General features: G+C 39.8%; 1 protein-coding gene across 3 annotated transcripts in view; it reads left to right on the plus strand.

Annotated features, from left to right (window-relative positions):
• ntmt2 (N-terminal Xaa-Pro-Lys N-methyltransferase) overlaps window positions 1-13,910 on the plus strand; it is a 77,367-nt gene that overhangs the window by 22,691 nt on the left and 40,766 nt on the right. For all 3 annotated transcript variants that reach the window (XM_077594767.1, XM_077594769.1, XM_077594768.1), the window contains exon 2: window positions 1,725-1,812. In XM_077594767.1, the coding sequence (XP_077450893.1) occupies window positions 1,725-1,812 (88 nt within the window). The remainder of the gene's footprint in view (window positions 1-1,724; window positions 1,813-13,910) is intronic.

Below are 13,910 nucleotides of genomic sequence, written 5' to 3' on the forward strand. Positions count from 1 at the left end.
ATAAATTATAAATTTTCGATCGAAAAAAGCATTGTCAAACTCACTTTGACGCACGGATTTTACGTCATCTCGTACAGCCGACACACGGATTTTACGTCATCTCGTAAAGCCAATCGGATGATGTGTTGTGGGAGGAAGAGGAAGTTGACGCATACCGTTTGTAGCCAATCCATTGATTCCTTTCGTTTCCTGTATTTAAGTAGCAACGCGTCATCACACGTCGCCGGATCGTTCACTATCGTTGACTATCATTGACTGTTGTTAGCGGTTGCTAGCGGTCGCTAGCTGTCATTATTCTGTTGCCTCTGTCCGTATGCGCGCCGCATGCGGCCACGTTTGTTTCCACGCCTTGGTTGATTCATTAAAGGACTCCGTATCACGCTGAATGCCTCGTCCTCTCCTGCTTCCTGTATTTGGGTCTACCTACATCCACGGTCGCGTCGCACAACGCGGCGCGACCGTAACAGATGCCCTCGATCGCGCTGCGACGACCCAGCGACGCGGCGCGATCATAACAAGAGGACAGACAAAGAGAGAGAGGAACTCTTCATTTGAAGGATTCTAATGAATAAATTTGTTTGAACAAAACAATCGTGAAACGAAGAAAAAAAGGTAAGATTTCTGATTTTCGTCAGCGGGAAATTTTAGGTGCGCACTATATTCGAGTACTGCGTTTTTCCAGATTTTTTTGGCCCAAAATGACCTGCGTGTTATTTTCGAGTGCGCGTTATATTCGAGTAATTACGGTATGTTGAGGCCATTTCGAAGCTACAGAAGGAATTTGATCACAGATTTGCAGACTTCAAGACACACAAAGCCATATTTCAAATTTTTGCGGACCCCTTCTCCTTTGATGTGCAAGATGCCCCTCCTGAGCTTCAAATGGAGCTCATTGACCCGCAGTGCAACTCTGCACTCAAAGCCAAGTTCAGGGAGGTGAGTGGAGAAGCAGACAAGCTTGGGCAATTTTTGAGAGAGTTGACCCCCAGCTTCCCTGAACTTTCCCGAATGTTCAAGCAGACCATGTGCCTTTTTGGGAGCACATACTTGTGTGAGAAGCTCTTCTCCACCCTGAACTTCAATAAGTCCAAGTACAGGTCCAGACTTACTGATGAGCATCTTCAAGCTCTACTGAGGGTCTCCACTGCTTCCTCCCTCAAGCCAAATGTGACTCAGCTATGTGAGAAGAAGCGCTGCCAGGTCTCTAGCAGCAAGGAGTAGGCAAAAGAAGCCGTGTTCAGAATATTTCATGTTCAATGTTCCATTCAAGTTCAGAAAGTTAAAGGTTAAAGAGCTGTTGACACAGACATTTGAAACGGAATAAAAATAATTCGTTTTCTCTACTTAGCCAGCCAGTGTACATCTACTGTATGCTCATTATTACTATTTTATTTTTGTATTACTGATTGATTGATTTTTTATTCATCTTTAAGTTAATTTATTTAATTCATTATTTTTTGTTAAAAAATAAAGATATTTGATAACGTTGGAATGTTTTATCAGCGCTTTTCTTGTGGAAATCCTGATGCGGCCCAGTCTCACCCAGACTCGGCCTCTAGCGGCCCCCAGGTAAATTGAGTTTGAGACCCCTGCTTTAAACTATAGCCAGTGGATGCTCTACCTCATCACCTGATCAACTCATCTGGTTCCGCTGTCAATTGCATCTCGCCATCTCGTACTGGAAATCTGAAGTATGGCTCATGTCCATTTGCTCTCCTCCCTAGGATTTGTCTCTGCACGCCGCCTGGTATTTTAAAGTCTGTGTTCCTTCCTACCTGTCACATGATGGGTCACCCACAAAGGCCATTGAAGGTCTGTAGATCATAAAACTCTGATGTGAAGAGTGGTGGAATAAGACCTAACTATAGCTATTTTCACTGGTATACTGACATTGTGCAGATGTGTTGGCTTTTTAACTTAACCAACTTATAACTACTGTAATTTACAAGAAAGGTATCCTTTCCTAAGACAGCATGCTGGTGAGAACATTGATCTCCAACACTATGAAAATTAATTTGACAGAATTGATTTTGATATTGTCATTCGTCTTTCAGACCTGACCTACGAGTAAGGGAAATTCAGGTAAAGGGCAGACCTACAGATCCCTCTGCATGTAAATATGTTTGTTTTCATAGGAATGATTTCATAAATAACCTTGAAGGCCCTGATGGCCCGCCACTGATATATATATATATATATATATATATATATATATATATATATATATATATTTATATATATATATATATATATATATATATATATATATATATATATATATATATATATATATATATATACACAAAGGCCATTGAAGGTCTGTAGATCCATATATATTTATATATCAGTGGCGGGCCGTCAGGGCCTTCAAGGCCTTCTCTGCTGGCCTAAGCAAAATCTGAATCATATTATATTTTGTCCATCAATACTTATTATTCCAAATCGTCTGTTATCTTCCTTTCATTGCTTTTCCCCCTGGTTGCACTGCTTCCAGATGTGTTTTCATATTGAAGCATTTAACCAATCACATTTCAGCCATTATTTGTTGCCAGATCAGATCTGCCTCAAAGCCTTCACAATCAGTTCTGCGGGGTCTGCTGCATTAAACAAGACTGTTGCTTTTAACCAATCAGATTTCGAGTTGGGAACCCCACAATGATTTTTCATAGGCGTTGGCATTTTGCTGGCTGCGATACGTCATTGCTTTCACCAATTATGATTGACTAGTAGGCGGGCCAAAGCAGCCAGAGATCGCAAACTCCACCCACAATGGCCGACAGAAGCAAAAACAAATGGATTCTGTTGCAGATTCGCTCACAAAGCTATTTTCCAGACGAACTTTTCCAGAAAAAAATGGACATCATTAAGAAAGGGTGGTCAACTCCGAAGCTAGCAAGCCTGTTACAGCCGGGAAAATCGTGTGCAGTCGATTGGTCGCCGGTCTTTTGGTCACCGGTCTTTTGGTCGCGGTCTTTAGGTCGCCCGGAAGTTTGGTCGTCGTCTTTTGGGTCGCCGGTCTTTTTTGTTGCCGGTCTTTTTTGTCGCCGGTCTTTGGGTCGTCTTTTGGTCGCCTGATCGGCTACTGCCATTTACTGTCAATTTATTAAATAGCAGATGGTGTTTTTATTGAAGCAGTCCAATGAACCTTCATTCTCTCTGGAGATCTTGCAATGTTGAAATAAATACTTTAGATTAGATGGTCATTTTTATCAAACAAATAAAAGTATTAGTATACTTTTAGTTAGACAGTACAGTGGTACCGCGTCATATTACTAACAAAATGTGTAGTAAGGCGGAAGGACACAAAACCATGTGGAATACATTTTTCGTGCAGAACAGACAGCTAACACTTGTTTTTCGTTTTTTTTTAGCTGACATTTCTTCTTGCGCATCACTGCTGGAGTTAATTCCCTGTAAACTCGACCCCCAAAAACTCACAGGTGGGGAGAAAGTCCTCCTTTTTATATATATTTATAAAAAAAAGTTTTTAAATTTTTTTTAGTGTGAGGCTTTAGCAATCGCTCATCATACGAAATACTCGTCTTACGGGGGAAATTTTGATCGAATAATTCGCCCGTGATGCGGTCAAAATTTCGTGATGCGACCAAGCCAGGTGGCCATGGCATTTTTTTTGCATATCTTTCGTGTATAACAATATTTACGAGCACCGGATGAGTTATTCAGAGCAGGAAACGCACAACGCGCATGCGCGGGGGAAAGAGGGCTTTCTGGGTAATGAAGTATACTCGGGCACGCAACGCCGACAGGCAATGGCACTCAGAATAAAACTTTACCCACAATCAATACGTGAGGAGTAATATATTACTTCTCGTTGGCTGCTCATAAGAACATCAGGGGCACTGGCTCGCAACAGCATCCCCAGTAGCAACTCTATCGTAGGCGCTGTTCGAGGGGATGCGACCACAGATGCTACAAGCTAAAAGGAGCCGCTAGCCAGTGCCCCCGAAGCTCCCATGAGCAGCGGTGCGATCGCTGCTGCTCGTTGGCAAGTGGTCGTGCGTTATCCGATTGTGAGGACATTTGTGTGCATCATTTTCGGAATATTTTGAAGGGAATAGTACGACAGCAAACAGCACATCGATAGCGAACGTGAGGGTGGAGTGTTTGTTCCGTTTACGAGTGCGTTGTGTGGAGAAAAAAAAAAACGAAGCACCCCGCCCCTTTTGTGCCCCTCTCCCCTCGGCGAAATCCGCCCAATTTTAGTTAGATTAAACACTTTATTTCTATTAAACCACTCGTTATTTATTACTTTGTCAATGTATGGCGAATTTTAAGAAATGAAACATTTTTTTCAATCCAATATCCTGTTTTTGGTGTTTTTTTCAGAGAGTTGGAACGAATTAATTTGTTTCCCATTCATTTCAATGGGAAACTTCCGCTCGAGTTACGAGAATCTTGTCATACGAGCTCAGTCCCGGAACGGATTAAGCTCGTATCTCGTGGTACCACTGTATTTAGATCGTTTCAACAGTATTTAGACTCTAAATACTGTTGAAACGATCTAAATACTGTTGAAACGATATAAATATCTAATATCAAAATATCAATAAGAGCACTCATTTAACACATCAATAAGAGCACTCATTTAACACATCGGCTGCTGCCATTGACTGACATAGGCGTCCAATGAACCTTCATTCTCTCTGGGAGAACTTGCAATGTTGAAATACTTTAGATTAGATGGTCATTTTTATCAAACATCTAAATATCAATAAGAGCACTCATTTAACACATCGGTTGCTGCCATTGACTGACATAGGCGTCCAATGAACCTTCATTCTCTCTGGGAGAACTTGCAATGTTGAAATACTTTAGATTAGATGGTCATTTTTATCAAACAAATAAAAGTATTAGTATGCTTTTAGTTAGACAGTATTTAGATCGTTTCAACAGTATTTATACTCTAAATGCTGTTGAAACGATCTAAATACTGTTGAAACGATCTAAATATCTAATATCAAAATATCAATAAGAGCACTCATTTAACACATCAATAAGAGCACTCATTTAACACATCAATAAGAGCACTCATTTAACACATCGGCTGCTGCCATTGACTGACATAGGCGTCCAATGAACCTTCATTCTCTCTGGGAGAACTTGCAATGTTGAAATACTTTAGATTAGATGGTCATTTTTATCAAACAAATAAAAGTATTAGTATACTTTTAGTTAGACAGTATTTAGATCGTTTCAACAGTATTTAGACTCTAAATACTGTTGAAACGATCTAAATACTGTTGAAACAATCTAAATACTGTTGAAACGATCTAAATATCTAATATGAAAATATCAATAAGAGCACTCATTTAACACATCAATAAGAGCACTCATTTAACACATCAATAAGAGCACTCATTTAACACATCGGCTGCTGCCATTGACTGACATTGGCGTCCAATGAACCTTCATTCTCTCTGGGAGAACTGGCAATGTTGAAATACTTTAGATTAGATGGTCATTTTTATCAAACATCAAAATATCAATAAGAGCACTCATTTAACACATCGGCTGCTCCCATTGACTGACATAGGCGTCCAATTCTCTCTGGGAGAACTTGCAATGTTGAAATACTTTAGATTAGATGGTCATTTTTATCAAACAAATAAAAGTATTTGTATACTTTTAGTTAGACAGTATTTAGATCGTTTCAACAGTATCAAACAAATAAAAGTATTAGTATACTTTTAGTTAGACAGTATTTAGATCGTTTCAACAGTATTTAGACTCTAAATACTGTTGAAAAGATTTAAATACTGTTGAAACGATCTAAATATCTAATATCAAAATATCAATAAGAGCACTCATTTAACACATCGACTGCTGCCATTGACTGTCATAGGCGTCCAATGAACCTTCATTCTCTCTGGGAGTAATAAGAGCACTCATTTAACACATCAGCTGCTGCCATCGACTGTCATTTTAGCTCCAGTATTTGTATTTCATCACTAAATGCTGATTTTACCGCATTTTAGTGCATTTTTGGCACTTTTGCGAATGGTCACATATCGTCGCATTTGGTCGCGCAGACATTTATCGCTGTCTTTCCCCCGGGAAAATCACCCCCAGAGCCCGGTAGTCATGTCTGATAAGCTCCGGTATTTGTATTTCATCAATAAGTGCGTATTTTACCCCGTTTTAGTGAAATGTAGGCCCTTTCGCAAATGGTCGTCGCATTTGGTCGCGCCGAGGTTTATAGCTGTCTTTCCCCCGGGAAAATCACCCCCAATTAATGTCTGAAAAGTATTTGTATTTAATCATTAAATGCTGTTTTAAAAACTATTACTCCGCTTTTGGAACACTTTTCTGGGCATTCTTAACCATTTTTCTACCTTAAGAGAGATTCTCCCATTCATTCTCCCAGAGAGAATGAAGGTTCATTGGACGCCTATGTCAGTCAATGGCAGCAGCCGATGTGTTAAATGAGTGCTCTTATTGATATTTTGATGTTTGATAAAAATGACCATCTAATCTAAAGTATTTCAACATTGCAAGTTCTCCCAGAGAGAATGAAGGTTCATTGGACGCCTATGTCAGTCAATGGCAGCAGCCGATGTGTTAAATGAGTGCTCTTATTGATGTGTTAAATGAGTGCTCTTATTGATGTGTTAAATGAGTGCTCTTATTGATGTGTTAAATGAGTGCTCTTATTGATATTTACATATTAGATATTTAGATCGTTTCAACAGTATTTAGAATCTAAATACTGTTGAAACGATCTAAATACTGTTGAAACGATCGTTTCAACAGTATTTAGATCGTTTCAACAGTATTTAGATCGTTTCAACAGTATTTAGATCGTTTCAACAGTATTTAGAGTCTAAATACTGTTGAAACGATCTAAATACTGTCTAACTAAAAGTATACTAATACTTTTATTTGTTTGATAAAATGACCATCTAATCTAAAGTATTTCAACATTGCAAGATCTCCAGAGAGAATGAAGGTTCATTGGAAAGCTTCAATAAAAACACCATCTGCTATTTAATAAATTGACAGTAGATGGCAGTAGCCGATCAGGCGACCAAAAGACGACCAAAAGACCGGCGACAAAAAAGACCGGCGACAAAAAAGACCGGCGACCCAAAAGACGACGACCAAACTTCCGGGCGACCTAAAGACCGGCGACCAATCGACCGCGTACCGGGAAAATGGTGTGTGGGGCACTTTCAGTGCGCTAACTTAGCCCCACAAGCAAATATTATTTTGTTGTGTTGATTTAAAGCCATTTTCAAAACGGACTATGCCGGAAATATGACAGGACAGGCTCGACTTTCATCATTAGCTTCGATGGCAATAGGAAAGAAGGAAGAAAGAAAGGAGGATGGATATTGTGTACAGTTAAAAAGAATTTTTGGTGAGTATAATATGGCTATATTCCTAAATAATATTTCAATTGTGGGCCCGGTTCTGATATCTGAAAAGCTCCAGTGTTTGTATTTAAGCTCCAGTGTTTGTATTTAATCACTAAATGCTGCTAGGATGTGGATTTTACCCCAGTTTAATTTTTGCCGTTTCGCCATTGATGTCCATTGCTGTCTTTTCCCGAGGAAATCACCCCCCTGGCCTGGTTTTAATGCAGTGGCGGGCGGTGCATTTTCTGATAGCGCCTTCAACGTATCAATCCAACCCTCAAAAACTATTTTATGGCTATAAAACCTCTACTGCAGCTACAGCTGCGACACATAAAAAATAATCAATAAATTAATGCACAAAAATGGGGTAAAATCCACTTCCTAGCAGCATTTCATGATTAAATACAAATACTGGAGCTTTTCAGACATTAAAACCAGGCCAGGGGGGTGATTTTTCTCGGGAAAAGACAGCGATGGACGTCAATGGTGAAACGCCAAAAATTAAACTGTGGTAAAATCCACTTCCTAGCAGCATTTTGTGATTAAATACAAACACTGGAGCTTTTCAGATATCAGAACTTGGCCCACAATTGAAATATTATTTAGGAATATAGCCATATTTGTAAATTTACTCACCAAAAATCCTTTTTACACAATATCCATCCTCCTTTCTTTCTTCCTTCTTTCCTATCGCCATTGAAGCTAATGATGAAAGTCGAGCCTGTCCTGTCATATTTCCGGCATAGTCCGTTTTGAAAATAGCTTTAAATCAACACAACAATATACTATTTGCTTGTGGAGCTAAGTTAGCGCGCTGAAAGTGCCCCACACACCATTTCCCGGCTGTAACAGGCTTGCTAGCTTCGGAGTTGACCGCCCTTTCTTAATGATGTCAATTTTTTTCCTGAAAAGTCCGTCTGGAAAATAGCTTTGTGAGCAAACAGAATCTATTTGTTTTTGCTTCTGTCGGCCATAGTGGGTGGAGTTTGCGATCTCGGCTGCCTCGGTACTGCTTTGGCCCGCCTACTAGCCAATCATAGTTTGTGAAAGCAATGACATGTCCCAGCCAGCAAAATGCTAACGCCTATGAAAAATCATTGTGGGGTTGCCAACTCGAAATCTGATTGGTTAAAAGCAACAGTCTAGTTTAATGCAGCAGAGCAAGAACTGATTGTGCAGGCTTTGAGGCAGATCTGATCTGGCAACAAATAATGGCTGAAATGTGATTGGTTAAATGCTTCAATATGAAAACACACATCTGGAAGCAGTGCAACCAGGGGGAAAAGCAATGAAAGGAAGCTAACAGACTGTTGGAACTATTGTATACAAGTTATCCTACTTCTGGGTCAGAGTGTGAAAATGCTTGCTCATAACCTGTAGGGTGCCCTGACCTTTAGGCAGTTTCGCCTTACTCAGCAAAGAGGAACTGCTGCAAGGGTCAGGCGCCAGGTGAACCGAAAACTCGCATGCGTGAAGATAACAAGTCAAGGAGAGAGAAAGCAGACGTCTCCTTGAATAAACATGTCGTTGTGCAAACAAACCAATTTCAACTGGTATACAGCACCCCCTTCCCCTTGAAAGTTGAAACCTCATGTAACTAGGGCATTCCCGAACACAATCAAAGACAACGCGAGCGGAGACTGCCTCAGAGTGTGTCGGAGGATTGTGACCGAGCAGTCCCCGAGACCCTCTCATTGCAAATAAAATTAACTCAATTCTCTGTGTTTTCCTTCTTTCAGATTAGCGATACAAATGTTTGGTGTTTAGACCTAACACAGACCATTTGGAATAATAAGTACGTATTGATGGACAAAATATAATATGATTCAGATATTTCTTAGGCCAGCAGAGAAGGCCTTGAAGGCCCTGACGGCCCGCCACTGTTGTAATGTCTCAAAAGCTCCAGTATTTGTATTCAGTCAATAAATGCTGCTAGGAAGTGGATTTCACCTAATTTTAGTGCATTTTTTGTCTTTTCACGTAGGGACGTATCGATGTTCATCGCTGTCTTTTTACCGGGGAAATGATACTCCGGGCCCGGTTCTGATGTCTAAAAAGCTCCAGTATTTGTATTTAATCAATAAATGCTGTTTTTGGCTGGATTTTACCCCATTTTCGGGCAATGTTTGCCCGTACGCCATTGACGTTCATCGCTGTCTTTTCCCGGGAAAATCGCCCCCCTGGCCTGGTTTTAATCTGTGAAAAGCTCCAGTATTTGTATTTAATCATGAACTGTTGCTAGGAAGTGGATTTTACCCCATTTTTGTGCATTGATTTATTGATTATTTTTATATGTCGCAGCTGTAGCTGCAGTAGAGGTTTTATAGCCATAAAATAGTTTTTGAGGGTTGGATTGATACGTTGAAGGCACTACGAGAAAATGCACCGACCGCCACTGATATATATATATATATATATATATATATATATATATATATATATATATATATATATATATATATATATATATATATATATATATATATATATATTTAATTTTGTGATCCACCCCTCCCTTGAACATCAGGAAGGTCCATGTAATCAGGGCTTCTGGATATAATAAAAATGGACAAAAGAAAACAAAGCGTAGAACCTTGTTGGGGAAATGCGACAAGGGTTCCTGAACGTCCGTCCTCCTTGCAGGTGAAAATCCAAAAGGGTGCCTTTTGTCTTTCTTTACGCATGCTTTTTATCGACGTTTATTGGCAAACCTGAGACCTTTACTTAAGGAAAGAGGGTATGACTATATAAGTTTACTTTTTTTGTACACTCCTTTCCGAATGTTCAGTTTGATATCCTTTTCTATTCATTGTTTTCTATTCATGTGTCTTTCTTTTTTCTTATCTTTTTGTTTGGTTATTGTTGATCTTATGTATTGAAATATTATGGATTTTTTTTTCTGAAAAAACATTAAATTACTGGAATAATGTGTATGAAAATATTGAATGGAAACATGTTTGAGTTTTGCCTAAAAATATATCTTTTGTGGAACAAAGTCAAAGAGATCATTAAAATACTTATGTATTATGTACTTATATAATACTGTTAAGGGAAATAATATAAAACCAATTATTATTATTGAGAAAGAAACACTGAAATATATTCTGTAAAAAGAGCTCAGTCTGTTGAGTCTGTAATGAGAGACCATAAAACAGATGGAGATAAAGGAACACAAAAGGCCCCTGTTTACAGAATACTCTAAAGGAGGAAGCAAGACGCTCCCTTATTTTATCAGAAGAACGGACATCTGGAAAACCAAAATTCTTCACAAGTTAATGGACTGCTGACCAGTCAGAGAAAGAATTATTCACTTTGTTTTCAACTTGTATAATCATGCTTACAAGGCAGAAGGTCTTTGTCATTCTATTAAACCTCTGCTTAGGCTAAGAGAGTAATAGTAGGTGAAGAGTGAAAACAGTCGATGTTCACTTGCAGGTTCGTCCAATGGTCTAGGAGGCATCTTATTTAGGGGAGGAGGATCGGGGTTATCTCCATGCTGACTCAACCCTGCAGACAGCTGGGAGTCGCTGCCGCAGCAGTTTTGATGATACTATGCTGATGATGATGCAAGCTAAGTTCTGAACAGCAAGTTATTTCACGGTACTTCCTTGAATTGAACATTATGTCATGCCTCATTCATAGGATACCCTAGCACGCTGTTTGTGACTCCTCTGTCCGGTTAATAAATTCTTTGGCTTAGAACAAGTGGCTTTTACTGGAGTTCTTATATGTGAACATGCATGAAACCTTGAGAAATGAGGAATTAACAGGTGATTTAAAATGCAACGTTACGAGACCTGTAAAGACGTCGATTGTATTTATTCATTCATTCATTATCTGAACCGCTTTATCCTCACTAGGGTCGCGGGGTGTGAGACCAACGCGCTAACCACTCAAGCCGCCGGGCCCATTGATAGTAGAATTTAAAATTAATTTTGTCTCATTGTGTTCTTTTTGTGCAAATGCAGAGGAAAGTTTCCCCATTAGTTTGTTAATGTACTTACACTGACATCTATTGGGTTGATCTGAACAATTTTATATTTCCTCAAAGTTGAACCATCATAAAAATTATTTTCAAACCTTGCGCCATAAATCTTGTGTTCATTCTGGGTAAATTAGATATTAACAGTGCAAACTTTCAAAATCAAAGACCACATTTTCATCATTTTGGATTTTTTTTTCTTTTTATCTAAACAATTTTAATTTCCATATTATTAGGACCTTAACACAAATACTACTTTAAAAAGCAAGATACTTTGGAGACAATACAGATTTTATTTATGGCACAACCCCAATTCTGTCGGTTGAGCGCTGTAAAGAGAGTAAAAGGCAGAGAGATAGAGAGAGAGGGGGAGAGAGAGAGGGGGCGAGAGAGAGAGAGAGAGAGAGAGAGAGAGAGAGAGAGAGAGAGAAAGAGAGAGAAATTGATAGAGAGCGAGAGAGCGAAAGAGCGAGAGAGAGGGAGGGAATGAGAGAGAGATTTGTCCTGCATCAAAGCATCTCTGCACTAAAAACTGAGAAAATTGAATAAGGCTATATGACAGCTGTGATGGCTAGTTTCAAATGTTGTGATATATGTTATCGAGGCTGTTGGGCCAATTACCTCTACTGCTTTTCAGATGACTCTCCAGTGTCCCGTGTGGTGGTATGATTGTGAGTGCGGTTCGTCGTTTGCTTCTCTGTGTGTTCACCTGTAATCAGCGGGATTGGCTCTGTCAACTCCTGCAACCCTTACGAGGTTGTGCGGTGCGGAAGATGACTGAATATTACTACATAAATTCTGATCTTCAAAGAGGGGTCAACACGACCTTACAACTCTTTTGAAACTTGACTATGTTTGTCACATTCATGTGGCCCAGTATTAAAAACATACTTGTTCACATATCCAAATCTGCTCCAGAAAAAAAGTGCTCTCCAAACATGAGACGTAGGCCAATTTTAGGAACCGCATTGCATGGCAGCAGGCGGGTGAGTTATGACCCTGGACTCTTTGGAATCTCCAGTCTAAAATTTCCTCACCTCTGCTCAACTTATTCTTGACACAAGACTTAATGTAATGACAGCAACAGCTAAGAAGTTACGGGAAGATGTCCAATGCTTACTCAGTACTGCCCGCTGATAACCATAGAATGATTTGATCATCAAATGACTTGGGTCATCTTGACAGATAAAGCAGTACGTGAAAGGAAACTGGATCCAAACAGACTTGTTCCTCTACACTGGCACGGTTCGACTGGATATTTATCTAAGTATAACAAGGACTCATACATTTAAATGGAAATTCCACACAGAGATATTATCGGCTCAACACCCAATTTTGAGTACAAGGGCGCTCACCAAGCATTTGTGGATCGCTGGAAAGAGACAGACGACACAATGGGACGCCACAGCATGTCCTTTCACTTGCACCATACAGTGGGCAGCGACTTCTTTGCCAGCTATCTCTACCTGTTGGAGAAAATTCCTCTTGGTATGATGGCACAACCAGTGCTCTAACCATTGAGTAATGGAATACGTACTAACCCAATTAAGTTAGTGTTTTCAACTGCAATCTAGCTTCAATCATTCAATTGGTTTCAAAAATGCAAACAATGAACAGTTTTTTTATATGCTTGTAAATATTGTAAACAGTGTGTCGTGTATATATGCATATATATATATATATATATATATATATATATATATATATATGCATATATTCAGTGGTATCTCTAAATATGAGTGCTTCTACATACAAAATTTTCATCTTACAAAACCCTGGTTAAAGCAACGTTGTTCTTTATTTAAATTGTCAATTTCCCACTTTTTAAGATTGTCCTTGCCAATCGTTACATTTGGTTGGTTGGATCTTTATTTCATCCCGTATTTGGGAAATTTCTTGGTTGCAGTAGAAAGACAAACACAAGACACACAAGGCATTGTAGACCTAGGTAAAAAAAACTGGAGCCACACACAGGAAGTCCACAATGTGGGGACCTTCTGCAGTCTGAGACTGAGGTTACCGCACAGTCCCTCAGTAGTCTGTAGGTTTTAAAGATCATATTCCTTGCCTAGATCCTCCTAAGCTGTTCTATGACCTAATCAGCAGCAACGGAGAGGCCGGTGGGGGGCTTCAAAGCACACAAGCAGCCCAGCAAGCACTGGCAGCTCCTCCATTAGACCGGGGAGAGATCTCACACTCCCATTACAATGATGGAATGCTCGGTCTGGAGCGGTGCCTCTTCTCACTATAGGTCCACTGCTTACAGCTGATCCTGCGTGCATGACAGCAGAGGCACGGCTGAACGGCTCCAAAGACGTCTACGACGAGCACAAAGAAACCAAGCCACGCGACGGGTGGGACCGAGTCGCAAAGGCCGCAGAACAACAAAGCAAAAAGCACAAGTATATCGGAAACCATTAAGAAATACCAAAATGTAATAAAAAAAGACAGAAAAGCAGCAAAAACACAAAACGAGCAAGAGCGGACGGAGCTACCGCTACCGGCTGCCACTTGAGCGGTGCCATCTTGGTTGCAGTAGCAAAAACGGATAC

The sequence above is a fragment of the Stigmatopora argus genome, chromosome 24, assembly GCF_051989625.1.
Source record: "Stigmatopora argus isolate UIUO_Sarg chromosome 24, RoL_Sarg_1.0, whole genome shotgun sequence".
In the NCBI taxonomy this organism is placed as follows: Eukaryota; Metazoa; Chordata; class Actinopteri; order Syngnathiformes; family Syngnathidae; genus Stigmatopora; species Stigmatopora argus.